We start from the raw sequence: 16,573 nt of genomic DNA, 5'->3' as shown, positions 1-16,573 counted from the left end.
AAGCAAAAGCTGAGAGAATTCTGCACCACCAAACCAGCTCTCCAACAAATACTAAAGGATATTCTCTAGACAGGAAACACAAAAATGGTGTATAAACTCGAACCCAAAACAATAAAGTAAATGGCAACGGGATCATACTTATTAGTAATTACCTTAAACGTAAATGGGTTGAATGCCCCAACCAAAGGACAAAGACTGGCTGAATGGATACAAAAACAAGACCCCTACATATGTTGTCTACAAGAGACCCACCTCAAAACAGGGGACACATACAGACTGAAAGTGAAGGGCTGGAAAAAGATTTTCCATGCAAATTGGGACCAAAAGAAAGCAGGAGTCACAATACTCGTATCAGATAAATTAGACTTTAAAACAAAGGCTGTGAAAAGAGACAAAGAAGGTCACTACATAATGATCAAAGGATCAATCCAAGAAGAAGATATAACAATTATAAATATATATCCACCCAACATGGGAGCACCGCAGTATGTAAGACAAATCCTAACAAGTATGAAAGGAGAAATTAACAATAACACAATAATAGTGGGAGACTTTAATACCCCACTCACACTTATGGATAGATCAACTAAACAGAAAATTAACAAGGAAAAAAAAAAAACAAAAACATGTATCTATAAAGCTCACTAAAGCAAAGCACAGTAAAATGAGGTATGGCAATAAAAGGCGTTAAATTTATCAAATAAAAAAATAAATAAAGTGCTGAAAAATTAAAGCTGTCAAAAAAAAAAAAAGAAACACCTGGAGTAACAGGCAAATTTGGCCTTGGAGTACAGAATGAAGCAGGACAAAGGCTAATAGAGTTTTGCCAAAAGAACACACTGGTCATAGCAAACACCCTCTTCCAACAACACAAGATTAAGAAGAGGTGGCAAGAATATACAAAAGAACTGTAGGAAAAATGTCTTAATGACCTGGATAACCACAATGGTGTGGTCACTCACCTAGAGTCTGACATCCTGGAGTGTGAAGTCAAGAGGGGAGGGCCTTCAGAAGCATTACTACAAAGTTAGTGGAGGTGAGGGAATTCCACCTGATCTGTTTCAATTCTTAAAAGATGATGCTGTCCAAGTGCTGAACACAATATGCCAGCAAATTTGGGAAACTCAGAAGTGGCCACAGGACTGGAAAAGGTCAGTTTTCATTCTGATCCCAAAGAAAGCAATGCCAAAGAATGTTCAAACTACTGTACAACTGCATTTATTTCACATGCTAACAAGATAATACTCACAATCCTTCAAGCTACGCTTTAGTAAGTGAACAGAGAACTTCCAGATGTACAAGCTGGATTTTAAAAAGGCAGAGGAACCAGAGATCAAACTGCCAACATCCACTGGATCATAGAAAAAGCAAGAGAATTCCAGAAAAATAATCCACTTCCGCTTCACTGACTATCCTAAAGCCTTTGACTGTGTAGATCACAACAAACTGTGGAAATTTCTATAACAGATGGGAAAACCAGACCACCTTACCTGTCTCCTGAGAAACCTGTAATGTGGGTCAAGAAGTAACAGTTTGAATCAGACATGGAACAACTGACTGGTTCAAAATTGAGAAAGGAGTACATTAAGGGTGTATACTGTCACCCTGCTTATTTAATTTATATTCAGAGTACATGATGTGAAATGCTGGGTGGGATGAATCACAAACTGGAATCAAGATAACTGGGAGAAATATCAACAACTTCAGATATGCAGATGATACCATTCTAATGGCAGAAAATGAAGAGGCACTAAAGAGCCTCTTGATGAAGGTGAAAGAGGAGAGTGAAAAAGTTGGCTTGAAACTCAACATTCAAAAAACTAAGATCATGGCACCTGGTCCCATCAGTTCATGGCAGATAGATACGGAAACAATGGAAATAGTCACAGATTTTATTTTCTCAGATTCCAAAATCACTGTGGATGGTGACTGCAGCCACAAAATTAAGACACTTGTTTGTTCTTTGGAAGAAAAGCTATGACAACCTAGATAGCATATTCAAAAGCAGAGACATTATTTTGCCAACAAAGGTCCGTCTAGTCAAGGCTGTGGTTTTTCCAGTAGTTGTGTCTGGATATGAGAGTTGGACTGTGAAAAAGGCTGAGCGCCGAAGAATTGATGCTCTTGAATGTGGTGCTGAAGAAGACTTTTGAGAATCCCTTGAACAGCAAGGAGGTCCAACCAATCCAATCTAAAAGAAATCGGTCCTGAATATTCATTGGAAGGACTGATGCTGAAGCTGAAACTCCAATACTTCAGCCACCTGATGCAAAGATCGGACTGGCTGGAAATACCCTGATGCTGGGAATGATTGAGAGCAAGAGGAGAAGGGGACAACAGAGGATAAGATGGTTGGATGACATCACTGACTTAATGAACGTGAGTCTGAGCAAACTGCGAGAGACAGTAAAGGACAGAGAAGGCTGACATGCTGCAGTCCATAGGGGTGCAAAGAGTTGGACATGACTTAGCAAATTAAAACTAGTGGTCTCCTCCCCAGCTTCCCTTACCAAACTACACGGTCACCTAACTAAAACAGAACTTCAGCTCTGGACTCTATACCTGCACTGACATCTCGGTACCCTCAGCAGCGACGTGGCCACTCCTGACTTCTCTCACGGCCTGGCCTGCACACTTCCAGTTCCAGCACAGTGAGTTTCTTCTTAGTATCTCAGACATGCCATGTGTTCTTCTATTCCCCAGGAGTTCTGGCCTTGCACCTCTCTCTCTCTGCCTTTAGCTTCACCTAACTCTTACTTTGTAAGGATTCATCTTTGACATTTCTTCTTCCACAAAAACCTTCCTTGTCACCATGAGACTGGATCGGGGGTGCTTCCCTGGACTATGGCACCTACCACACTGAACTGCATACACTTTTCCCACCAGCAGTGCCCAGGGCAGGAAGAGACAGGCTGAAGCATGGAGAGCAGTATGTCGGCTGCTGCAGCAGTAGAAATAGTGAGGTCCTGGACCACAGCTGTGATGGGGCTGACAGAAGCACACGGCTTGAGAGATTTAAGCAGCACAGAGAGTGTCTCTGTGTTTATACCACATTTATACTGAAAGCCACCGTGTAACAGGTGCTTACATACTTTCCAAAGAATGAATAAATTACTGAAGACATGATTTAGACATACAAAGTAAACAGAATACCTAACACTGGCTCAGTGCAGACTCATTAAGTGCTACAGGAATGTAGACGCAAAGGGAGTGGAGCTGGGTGAGGTTCACTACGAGGGACGTGTGGCTTGAAGAGACAGTAGCTGGCTGAGTGGCATGCAAAGAGCAAGTGAGTGAACAACATGGGTGTGGAGGCTGGATCTGAATACCATTCTACAACAGGCCAATCACCACCCAGAGAACCTTGAGCAGCTCATTCAATTTTTCTGTGCCACACCCATAAAAACAGAGTGACAACAACCATACCTACCTCAGAGGGCTCATATGAGGACCAAATGAATTAATCTTTGTAAAGCCCTTAGAAGAACAGTGCCTTGTACAGAATAAACAGGATGTAAGTATATACATGTGCTAAGTCGCTTTAGTCGTGCCCAACTCTTTGCAACCCCATGGGTTATAGCCCACTAGGCTCCTCTGTCCATGGCATTCTCCAGGCAAAGATATTGGAGTGGGTTGCCATTCCCTCCTCCAGGGCCCCTTCTTGACCCAGGGACAGAACCCGAATCTCTCATGTCTCCTGCATTGGCAGGCGGGTTCTTTACGACTAGCGCCACCCAGAAAGCCCAAGTATATATAAGTATACTACATCAAATTAAATAAAACAAATCCTTGGTGTGCCTTCACCTATTCAGATGCTGTAGAAATGGCCACATGTGAAGTGAGTAATTAGTGGACAGCTGCACACCTCCTGTTAGAAGGTAATGTATCAAGCATATTTACTGCAAACCATGAAGAACTTTCTTATCATCTAGAGTCTCAGGTTTTTATACATAAGCACAAAATGCATAGTACACTGGGAAAACTAAAGGAAAGAAACCTGAATTACATGTTCACAGAGATAAATGAGAAATAAGAAAACATAATGCAAATACCAGAAATTATGGGGAAAATATGTGAAATAAAAACATGTAGATGTTAAAATCTCAATGGAAGGTCTAGACCTGGCCAAGGAGAGTATCAACGAACAGAAGACAGTGAAGAAATCACCCAGAGCCCCGTGCACAGCCAGCCCTGAGATATGGTGGGAGACACAGCGAGCTCTATCCCCAGGCAGAGAGTGAAGAGGGTGCAGGGAGGCAACAGTTGAGGAAATGACGGGCGGAAAACTTCCAAAAGAAAGAAACATGTGGGTCCTCAAACTCAAAACCCAAAAAAGAACCCCTAAATACCACGCAGAAATGAGATAAAGAAAAACACAGCTACAGAATCACAGATCGGAAAGCTCCCGTCACACGCGCTGGGGAGGCTGCCATCGGAACGCCCAGCGCACGCTGCACCGCAGTGTCACAGTCTGCATCGCCCTCCCGTCTCCCTGCTGGACGGCAGGCTCTGTGCAGGCGGGATCCCGTCCAGCATATTATATTCTGTGAATACCTGCTTGACATACAACTGAGTGAAAAAATAAATGTGTGGAGTGCATTTGTATTCACGTGAAACTATTTTTAAAGAGCAAGTAAAATAACCTAGAAAAAAATATACAAATTCAAGTGTCCATGGGCAAGACATTTCTCTTTAGACCTGTTTCTCCATCTGTAAAATAAAGGAGTTATCTTGATGACATCAAATATAAAAGTCATTAACAACTATTATAGGATGCTACAGCTATATTATTTTTTGAAACCTCTGCATTTAAAAACAAATTTGGGTGGTTTTCTTATTTCAATAGGCTTACTGACAGAAAATCTGAAAAATGATCTGCCTCTCAATCATTTAATTAATAGGACATCTGTAAGAGAAAAGTGATAACCGATAAACCATAACCACTGAGTCCTGCATTGGTACCACGCAAATATATTCATGTGCCGTTTTCACTCAATTTACACATAACACGCTGAGGCCAACCGCCGGTGCTTCACTCCCATGTGCCCAAACTACACGCCTGGTTTGACCCCCGTGACACAGACTCTTATCTAGCAAATTCTCAACAGACCAACAACACAGAGGTCTGCTACAGTTATTCTGCACATCCTTCCAATTCTACACCCCAAATAAAGAGCAAACCATTACCAGTTTAAGACTTATGTGAGAGTCGGCTGGGAAAGGTAAGTTGCTAATACATAAAACAGCTAGAACCAATACTGCTGGCTTTTGACTAAGAATATTTAAAATGGCCAGACCTCATAGTTGTATATAATTTTATCTACATTTAAGCTTCAAAATCTATGTATGTAGATTAAAAGAAAATGTAATGGTTCAAACAGATAAACTTGTATTTAATGTTTGATAATGTTATTACTAGAAAAATATCTAATCTTATTTTTTCATTCTCAAATACAATAAGTATATTATATATATACATATATATTTCTCAAACTGCACCCATGCCATGACTCCCTGCGTGTACTTGAGCAAGCTAGAATAGCCCCCACTCTGTCACAATGAGATTTGATTGCCAGACAGGAAAAACATGGTTGGAAACAAGTTTGAAAAAAACCACTCCAGGGACCAAGAAAAAGGTAAACAGATGACAAAAGAAACCCTGGTTTCTAGGCATGAGGTTAAAACTCAGGGGACTCTTGCAGGTAAAGCAGACAGATGATTCCAGAAGCCATACAAATGATCTCATGGTGGATGACACCCAACCAAAGACAGTAATTTGAGACAGGTATATTTTAAAGATGTATATTCATCTCTTTATTTAAACGTATTTCTAGGAAGAAACTAGGCATGGTCTAAAACCCTATACCATGTTTGAGACAAAAAAGCTAACGGCAGATCAGACATTGAAAGAGAAAAGATTACCCTGGTGGTTCAGAGGGTAAAGAAACTGCCTGCAATCCAGAATACCCGGCTTCAATCCCTGGGTCAGGAAGATCCCCTGGAAAGGGAATGGCAACCCACTCCAGTATTCTTGTCTAGAGAATTCCATGGACAGAGGGGCCTTATGGGCTACAGTCCAGGGGTTGCAGAGTCAGACATGACTGAGTGACTAACATACAATGAACTTAAAAACACAACAATTAGAATTATCCAAAATAAAACAACCAACAACAGCGAACTACATCCTTTTAAAGCATACACATAATATTTACCAATTGAGACCACATTCTGTACCATGAAACAAGTCTTGATAAATTTAAAAGGATTTAAGTTATTCAAAATATGTTTTCAGACCAAAATGGATTTAAATTAGAGATGAATTAATAGCAAGATCTCTGGAAAGTCCAGGAAATTTGGAAATTAAACAGCACACTTAAAAATAACTCATGGATCTAAGAAAAAATGAAAAGAGAGATTAGAAAGTATTTTGAACTGAATGAAAATTAAACTCAACATAGCAGAATTTCTGGAATGCCATGAAAACAGAACTTGGGGAATTTATAATCACTAAATCCTATGATAGAAAATAAAGATCTCAAATAATCCTGACTTCCACCTTAAAAAGCTAGAAAAGGAATAACAAATTAAAGGAAACAGAGGAAAGGAAATCATAAATACTACACCAGAAATGAAAGAAACAGAAAACAGAATGACAACAGAGAAAAATCTATGACACCAAGACAATTCTTTAAGAAGACCCATAAAATTGATAAACCTCTGGCTAGATCAAGAAAAAGAAAAAAAGAGAGAAAATACAAATTACCAGGATAAAAACTGATCAAAACTCTCAGCAAACCTGAAACAGAAGGGAACCATATGTTGAAGATTATCTACAAAAAATGTAACTGACATCATATCTGGTGCTGAAAGAAAGAATGCTTCCCTCTGAGGTCACAAGGAACACAAGGGTGACTGTTCTCACCGCTTCTGCTCAGTACAGTGCTGGGGATTTCACCAGGAGAAGAAAGATGGAGAGAGGTACCCAAAGAGAAAGCGTAGTATAAAACTGTCTTCATTTACAGATGACATCACTGCTTATGCAGAAAATTCAGTGGACTCTACAAAAAATTTACTAGAACTAATAAGTGAGTTTGGCAAAATTGCAAGACATAAGATCAAGACACAAAAATATCTATTTTATTTCTCTGTGCTTGTAATGAACAAGAGGAAATGAAAATTTTAAAAAGCAGTATCATTTACAATAGCATCAAAATTACAGAGTACTTAGGGATAAATCTGACAGAAGGTGTGTAAAGACCATACACTGAAATCTACAAAACAACACTGAGAGCAATTAAATAATTTGGGCTTCCTTTGTGGCTCAGCTGGTAAAGAATCCACCTGCAGTGCGGGAGACCTGGGTTCGATCCCTGGGCTGGGAAGACCCCCTGGAGCAGGGAAAGGCTGCCCACTCCAGTATGCTGGCCTGGAATGGACTGTACAGTCCATGGGTCGCAGAGTCAGGCACGACTGAGTGGCTCCCCTTTCACTTTGAAGAGGAGATGCCCTTGGCTGAGGGCTAAGGCTCGACATTGTCAAAATGCCAGCTCTCCCTCAAACTGAACTACAGAGTCAATAAAAACCCCGGCAGAGCTTTGTGTGTAAAAACAGACAAGCCGATTCTCAAACTCACATAAATGTGCAAGAAACCTAGAATAAGCAAAACAAGAACAAGGCTGAAGAACACTGTCTGATTTTTCAGACTTATAAAGTCAGAAAGTTCATGACACTAATGATGTAAAGATGGGCAACTACCTCAATGGAACAGGAGACTCCAAAAATAAGCACACCCCTATATAAGCAACAGATTTAAGGTAATGTGGTAGAGAAAAGACAATCCACTCAACAGATGTTACTGGCCACAAATGGATATTCATATAAAAAAATAATACTGGATGTATATTTCATACAGTCCACAAAAATTAATTCAAAATAGATCATAAACACATAAAGCCAAAACTACTGATGAAAGTGAAAGTGGAGAGTGAAAAAGTTGGCTTCAAGCTCAACATTCAGAAAACTAAGATCATGGCATCCGGTCCCATCACTTCATGGGAAATAGATGGGGAAACAGTGGAAACAGTGTCAGACTTTATTTTTTGGGGCTCCAAAATCACCGCAGCCATGAAATTAAAAGATGCTTACTCCTTGGAAGGAAAGTTATGACCAACCTAGACAGCATATTCAAATGCAAAGACATTACTTTGCCAACAAAGGTCCGTCTAGTCAAGGCTATGGCTTTTCCTGTGGTCATGTATGGATGTGAGAGTTGGACTGTGAAGAAGGCTGAGGGCCGAAGAATTGATGCTTTTGAATTGTGGTGTTGGAGAAGACTCTTGAGAGTCCCTTGGACTGCAAGGAGATCCAACCGGTCCATTCTGAAGGAGATCAGCCCTGGGATTTCTTTGGAAGGAATGATGCTAAAGCTGAAACTTCAGTACTTTGGCCACCTCATGCCAAGAGCTGACTCATTGGACAAGACTCTGATGCTGGGAGGGACTGGGGGCAGGAGGAGGAGGGGACGACAGAGGATGAGATGGCTGGATAGCATCACTGACTCAATGGACGTGAGTCTCAGTGAACTCTGGGAGTTGGTGATGGACAGGGAGGCCTGGTGTGCTGTGATTCATGGGGTCGCAAAGAGTTGGACACGACTGAGCGACTGAACTGAACCGAATAAGACTTTTAGAAGAAAACACATAAGATATTATTTGCAACCCTGGGTTAGGCCAAAATTTCTTAATAGAATGCCAAAAGTACAATGCAAACAAAGAAAAAAAATCAATAAATTTGACTTGACCAAAATTAAAAACATCTCATCTTTGAAAGACACCAGCAGAAGCATGAAAAGATAATCTGAACATTTGGAGTAAACACTTGTAAAGCACGTATCTGACAAAGGACATGTATCTAGATGACATTAGAAATGCTCAAAATTAACAGTAAGAAAACTGGTGGGTTTTTTTAAGTGGACAGAAGATTTGAATAGACAGCCCAACAAAAAAAGACATATGGATGATAAATAAGCACATGAGGGAAATGTTACTTATTTAAATCTTAAAAATTCCATCAAATAGACCATATCATTCAGTATTTATTGAATACCCACCTACAACAAATCTGCAACAGGGTTTTGTGCACAAAGCATCCCTCTGCTACAATGTTGGACACTTTCCTTTCTCTACTCCACACAAGTGTGTACAGCTTCCACATAGAAATACATACTAAGAAATTCCCATCTGGTACCCATTCAACACTACATTGAATGAAGAATTAATAGCCTCAACTTGGTATAGGCAAGTACTCTAGACCAAGGAAATATTCTACTGAGTGGTATTTAAATATCCATTTGGGCTAAGAAGAATTATAAGAAGAGGCTATTAACTTAATTGAACCTTAAATAAAGACTACTAACTTAAATGACAATTGAGAGAGTATGGGAAACATATTTGGAGATATTTTTGCATCTGCAGCAAGTTGAAAAAAAAATACTGAACATATGACATCCAGAAACCATGTACTCTACCACCAGAGATGACTGCAAAATCTGAAACCTAGAAACCTACAAAAAGACAACGTCTTCTGAGTAAAACTGTTCATACCATATGCTTTTATAAATTATTATAAAAAAAACTGGATCAGAGCTTATTCTAGACTGTTTTAATAAAAAGAACAAAAATAATGAAGCTAAAAATAGCATTTCCCTCCATACCTGTTCTTCCCTCTCCTTTTCTTTGGTTTTACTTCTGTAGACTCTAGCAGAGGTGGCATCCTGGGATGGAATAGCAGAGATCTGATGCAGTGGCATGTTCATCCCAGCCTCCTGTCTGATCTTCCTCTTTACGGAAGAAAGTCTCCAGTGGTAGAGTCATTTTGGGCCATGGACTTCAAGCTGAGAGAGGGAAGGGAAGACAAGACATAACTGATCTGCAACACTTAAAATTTCCAACAGTGAGATTAGTATTTTATATTTATATTCATATTTATTTAAATAAGTTACAATGTCATTTTCAAAAATGACAGAATATCATTTGGGGGATATTCTGCAAAATGTGGGGGAAGAACTGCAACACTTTTCTCATATAAGACGGGAGCACCTGAAAAAGTTGGTGAATCAGGTACATGTATGCGTGTGTGCACGCTCAGCTGCACAGTCCTGTCAACTCTCTGCAACTCCATGAACTGTAGCCTGCCACGCTCTTCTGTCCATGGAATTTCCCAGGCAAGAACACTTGAGTGAGTTACCACTGCCTTCACCAAGGATCTTCCCAACCGAGGGGTCAAACCTGTGTCTGCTGCGTCTCCTGCACTGGCAGGTGGATTCTTTACCACTGAGCCACATGGGAAACCCCCAGGTACATGCATAACCAGATATTAATCTTCCAATGGCTACTTAGTTTTTAAATGTAGCAGTGTCATCCTTTAATAATATTTTTGAAGTTACACATTTTTTCTTGAACCAGTGGATATCAGTAGTGATCTTTCCTTAAAACCACAGACCTTGAGTTCATATAATGGTGAGACTGAAAGTTAAGAAGTCTAAAATAAGTTTAAGATATCTATGATCCATGCTTAACCTTCTGAAAGTTTAGACTCTCTAGACCAGTTACTGGCAAACTTCTCCTACAGAGAGCCAGAAGCAAGTATTTTATACACTGTGGGCCTATTTGTCACAACTACTCAATTTTGCCAGTGTAACATGAAAGTACCCACAGTGAGCAAGTAAACAAACGAGAATGGTCACATTGCAATGAAACTTCACTTACAGAAACAGGTGGCAGACTAGATTCAGCCCATGAGCCTGGGATTTGCTAAACCTGCTCTAAGAATATTTGGAGAAGGCAATGGCACCCCACCCCAATACTCTTGCCTGGAAAATCCCATGGACGGAGGAGCCTGGTAGGCTGCAGTCCATGGGGTCGCTAACAGTCGGACACGACTGAGCGACTTCACTTTCACTTTTCACTTTCATGCATTGGAGAAGGAAATGGCAACCCACTCCAGTGTTCTTGCCTGGAGAATCCCAGAGACGGGGGAGCCTGGTGGGCTGCCGTCTCTGGGGTCGCACAGAGTCGGACACGACTGAAGTGACTTAGCAGCTCTAAGAATATTACAGGGAAGATGAGGGTCATCCCAGATATTCCTGGAACCATTGAAGGCTGCCTGTAGGTAAAGTAACATGTCTGAATAAGCTATATTCACGATTCCAGGCAGCCCCTAACTCTTTTTTTTCTAGTTTTCTCCTACATTCCTCCAAAGTGCCTAGCAACTGAATTATATGTTCTTTATCTCTGCCTACACTGAGAACTATCAAACTCTGTGTATAAAACCAATTAAATATAAATTATCCAAACAATCCATAATGTTTAACAAGATAACGTTTGATGCTGCTTGAGTTTTAACAAAGGATGGAAGCCTTAATACAAAAGAATGAATCTCTAACTTGGGGATTTTCATTTATTAAACATGTACTGGAGCTGGGGTGGTAGACAGGGAGTGTGAACAACGTAGGACCTGATAACCCTAAGTTCACGCTTGTCAAGCAGCCATTTGTTACACCTCTCCCCTAACTGTGCTCAGGACCAAAGGTAGGTGTCTGAGTAGCTGCTCCCACCTCTGACAGTGTTACTAACCAAACTGAAGAGCAGCAGGACTCACAAAATTGACTTCTTCCACAGGACTCTGATCAGCAAGCAACAGGAAAGAACAAGAAGCCAGACAGAATCAACACACATGAGAAAATAAGCTAAAAGAATATCCTGTTTTTAAAAAGCCTAGTTTAATAACTGGCAAGTAATCACTGATAACCAACAGAACAGGAAAAGAGAGTCGATAATATTGAAAAAAGTGAAAGTGAAAGTTGCTCAGTCGTGTCTGACTCTTTGAAACCCCATGGATTTTAACCTGCCAGGCTCCTCTGTCCATGGGATTCTCCAGGCAAAAATACTGCAGTGGGTAGCCATTCCCTTTTCCAGGGGATCTTCCCAACCTAGGGATTGAAGCCTGGTCTCCAGCATTGCAGGCAGATTCTTCACCTGTGTCTAGATATTATATTTAATAATATATAAAATGTTAAAGTCTAGACATTATACATCACACACTCTATTTCAAGCCTTTGTGTGAGGCTGACCCAAGATGGAGTACTGTGCTCAAACAAGTGGTCTGAATCCATGTATCCACATTACATAAGACAAGAGGCACTCACCTACTGCTGTGATGTCTTATACTAATGAATTAAATTCCTCTGTGAGAGATGACAAACTCCATGTGGCCTCAGAACGATTACTCAAACTAACCGTGCCTTGGAGTCCCACCACATGGCATACCAAGAGTAGCCTTCGGTGCTCCTGGTATAACCATCATTATTACATCATTGGTACCTGACCATGTCAAGCCTGGGAAGACTGTGTATGCCACAGAAACACAAACTGAGAGTGCTTTACATTCTATCGCGAAGTTTTACAGGACCTCCCTCATTACAGCCACATAAGCTACTCTTCTGCTCTACACTCCTACTGCAGGTCCTATACCTAAAAGCTTGCCTGAGCAATCCCTGTCCTATGCCAGACATACTTAGGATAAAAAATGATAATTTAAAAAACCAACCTGCAAAATAAACCATGCCACTTTGCATGTGAAGGTTCATACGAAAAGCATAAAGCAGGTATTACTCATACTATTTTCTTTACATAATTTCCAACAATCATTTTATATCAATTCAAGTCATGCTTAAATAAGAGCAATAGTTAAACTTTTGCACTATGCCTGACAATCCAGGCATGAGGACTTCAATTCCACTAAAGTTACCTTGCAAAATACAACACACCTAATATGATCACCCATTATTTAGAAGAACTGAACTGAAAAACCTGATTGCTGAAGAGAATATGGGAATGAATACAGCATGTTCATGGATCAGAAGCCTTACTATTGTTAAGATGGCAATCCTCCCAACACTTACCTACAAATACAGCAATCCCCATTGAAAACTCTGCTGACTTCTTTGCAGAAAGAAGCTGATCCTAAAAGTTATATGGACCCAGAATATCCAAAACAATCTTGAAAGAACAAAGTTGGATAACTCATATCTCCTGATTTCAAAACTTACCTCAAACAGATGGTAAGCAAACTAGTGTGGAGTTGGGTTCAAAATGGCAGCATAGGAAGATCCTAAACCCACTTCCTTCTACAGACACAACAAATAGACAGCTACACAGGAGGACAAATTCCTCGGAACAGAACCTGAGAACTATCTGAACACCGGCTCCACAACAAAGGATAAAGGGTCACATTGAAACAGGTAGGAAAGGCATGCTCTCACCAAAACCCCCACTCCTCATGTGGTGATGCACAATCAAGAGAAATTTTAATAAATTAATGAACAAATCAATCAACAGGCAAACAAATAAATGGACCTTCTACCCAAGAAGCAGGGGTTTATACCCGCCCCAGGCACCACAATCCTTGGGTCCTGCATCAGAGTGAGGAGACTCACCCAAATGTCTGGATGTGAAAACCAACAGGGCTTATCTTATGGAGAAACTCAGGACTTCAGGGAATAAAGACTTCATTCCTCTCCAATAGAACCACTCACCCCAAGACCCAGCACAAAGAACAACAGTTTCTAAAGGGCTTAGACCACATGTGAAGGAAATTCATTTACTGATCTTACAGCATCTGTCAAAGGGGCAGAAGTCTGCTGGGACTCTCCAGGGACGGAATGCTGGCAGATGCCGTTTTTACAGGCTCCCTCTCCCTAGCTGGCACTGGCAGGCACCATTTTGCACTCTCATTCTAGTCTGCTAACAGTGGCGTGTGACAGCCCTGCTTAAGTCACAGCACCAATACCTGCAGTTGGTGAGCAGCCACGCACCCCCATTCCACCCGCACAACCCCACGGGCGCCAATGGGCATGCACAGCCTACACAGGGGATGTCCCTTGAGCGCCAGGCTCAGGCTGATAGGAGGACTGTGTTTCTGGACCCCACAAACCCCAACAAGTGCAAAGAGAGCTCAAGAAACAACCAAAATTAGGGCAAGGGTAAGCGATAAGGTTCATCGCCCACCAGAGCCACCCCTTGGAGACAGGGAGAGGCGGCTGCTTTACATGGTGCGCAGACACACACAGAGTCAAGCCAAATGAAGAAGCAGAGGAACCTGCTCCAAATGAGGGAAAAGGTAAAACCCTAGGGGAAAAACTACTGAAGGGGAAAGAAGTAATTTACCTGATAAAGAGTTTAAAGCAATGGTCATAAAATGCTCACTGAACTGGGGAGGACAAGGGAGGAACACGGTGAGAAACTCCACAATGAGACAGAAAATATAAGAAATTTCCAAACGGAACACAAAGAGCTGAAGAACACAAGTGAGCTGTAAAACACTAGTGGGAGTCAACAGAAGGCTAAGTGACACAGAAGAACAGACCGGTGACCTGGGAGACAGGGCAGTGCAGATCTCCAAACAGAACAGCAAAAGGAGAAAAGAATTGTTAAAAGATGAGGATAGTTCAACGGACCCAAGGGACAACATAAAATGCACTAACATCTGCATTATGGAAGTTCCAGAGGGGAAAGACAGAAAGAAAGGGACAGAAAACGTATTTGACATAATGGCTAAAAACTTCCCTAACCTAGGGAAGAAACAGACATCCAGATCCCACAGGCAAAGAGAGTCTCAAACAAGATGAATCCAAAAAGAGTCACATCAAGACACATTATAATTAAAATGTCAAAGTTAAAGAGAGAATCTTAAAAGCAGCAAAAGAAAAATAACTAGGCACAAGGGAACCCACACGAGGCTACCAGCTGATTTTCAGCAGAGATTTTGCTGAAAAGAACCATGGGCACACTACAACACGGATGGCCCTTGAAAAGAGTATACTAAATGAAACAAGGACCGTATATCATAGGATGGCATTTGTGTGAAATGTCTGCAGTAGGTAAAAACATAGGGACAGAAAGTTACTTATGGGCTTCCTGGGGGCTCAGATGTTAAAGCGTCTGCCTGGAATGTGGGAGACCCGGGTTTGATCCCTGGGTCAGGAAGATCCCCTGGAGAAGGAAATGGCAACCCACTCCAGTTCTCTTGCCTGGAGAACCCCAGGGAGGGAGGAGCCTGGTAGGCTACAGTCCATGGAGTCGGAAAGAGTCAGACACGACTGAGAGACTTCACTTTCACTTTCACTTTCAAGGGCTGAGGTAAGGACTTAGGGGAAGGCGGCAGTGATGGCTAAAAGGGTTTCTTTTTAGGGCAAACAATATGTTCTAAAATCTATTAAAACATAACTCTCAAAAAAAATTATTATGGTGATGGCTGCATAACTCTTAAGTATACTAAAAGGCACAGAATTGTACCATTTAATGAGTAGACTGTAATGGATGTGAATCATATCTCAATAAAGTGAAAGTGAAAGTGTTAGTCGCTCAGTTGTGTCCGACTCTTTGTGACCCCATGGACTGTAGCTTGTCAGGCTCCTCTGTCCACGGAACTCTCTAGGCAAGAATATTGGAGTGGGTTGCCACTCCCTTCTCCAGGGGATCTTTCCAACACAGGGATCAAACTCAGGTCTCCTGCATTGCAGGCAGCTTCTTTACCATCTGAGCCACCACGGAAGCCCATAGCTCAGTAACAATGTGTAAAAATATGAAAATCACATGGGTTAAGACAGATCGCTTTTTATTTTTCCTTTGTGCTATCCCTAATGTAATTTACCTGATGACATGGAGGTGACCACTGTTATTATCACTCTTCTGGTTTTAAGAAAGGTAACAGGGAGTACATAAAATTGGCAATCAGAAGCCTAAGTTCAAGTTATGATTCTATTAAATAATAATACTAAGTACACGATGTTGGGCAAACTGATGAATTTCAAAGGCTGTTTCTTCATCTGTAAAACAGAAAGGTAATACTCTCTACTCAGCTCACAGAGTTACTGTGAAGCCAAATAAGATTACGTCCACATACACAAATACAGGGTTTTCGCATCAGCATATTTTCCAGTCTGCTTTTTCAAGCAGTTGAAATGATGCCTCTTACTGCTTTACAAAGGCCAGTTTATTTGCTTTGTCTTTCCATTACTAGTTTCTGTCCTTCTACACCTCAGTCTGACGCAAAATACACACCATTGGGACCTCAAATCCTTTCTGACGTTTACTGAGGATCTCCAGCAGCAAGACTCCAAGGGGGAGCGTGGCTGACAGTGCTATCCCTACAAGGGCAGAGGCAGGAAGGCCCAATCCAGAAGATGACCAGAGGGGCTTAATAATCAGGCTGTTCTGTGTGCTTCCCAGATGGTCAAGATAAGCGAAGGATTCTGCCCATTTCAGCAATGCTGGGGACAAACACAGATGACAAAGAAGGCAGCCAGGAGAAGACACAAGATATCAGTGGCAAATCCCCCAGGAGACGATCACCCCGGGTCTGCATGCCTCCACGCATCCCTGCACACAGAGTACCAGGCTCCAGCAGCACCCTCCTCCTCCCCATTGTGAGCTGCTGAATTGCAGTATCCTCACTGACACTCTAAACAAACAACTGTAAGTTAAGCCTGTTTTTAATCAGAAGAATGGTTCCT

General features: G+C 41.4%; 1 protein-coding gene across 13 annotated transcripts in view; it reads right to left on the bottom strand.

The window, feature by feature from the left end:
* MARCH8 (membrane-associated ring finger (C3HC4) 8, E3 ubiquitin protein ligase) overlaps positions 1-16,573 on the bottom strand; it is a 111,990-nt gene that overhangs the window by 50,566 nt on the left and 44,851 nt on the right. For 12 of the 13 annotated variants that reach the window (XM_010854477.1, XM_010854470.1, XM_010854472.1 and 9 more), the window contains one exon: positions 9,713-9,892. In XM_010854477.1, coding sequence (XP_010852779.1) covers positions 9,713-9,814 — 102 coding nt within the window. In that variant the 5' untranslated portion in view covers positions 9,815-9,892. Of the gene's footprint in view, positions 1-9,712; positions 9,893-11,633; positions 11,868-16,573 lie in introns of those variants that run through there. The other variant, XM_010854481.1, reaches the window with a different exon arrangement.

Source organism: Bison bison, unplaced genomic scaffold, assembly GCF_000754665.1.
Source record: "Bison bison bison isolate TAMUID 2011002044 unplaced genomic scaffold, Bison_UMD1.0 scf7180017864341, whole genome shotgun sequence".
Lineage (NCBI taxonomy): Eukaryota > Metazoa > Chordata > Mammalia > Artiodactyla > Bovidae > Bison > Bison bison.
The sequence above is the reverse complement of the archived record's forward strand: the minus strand, read 5'-3'. Positions and strand labels throughout refer to the sequence as shown.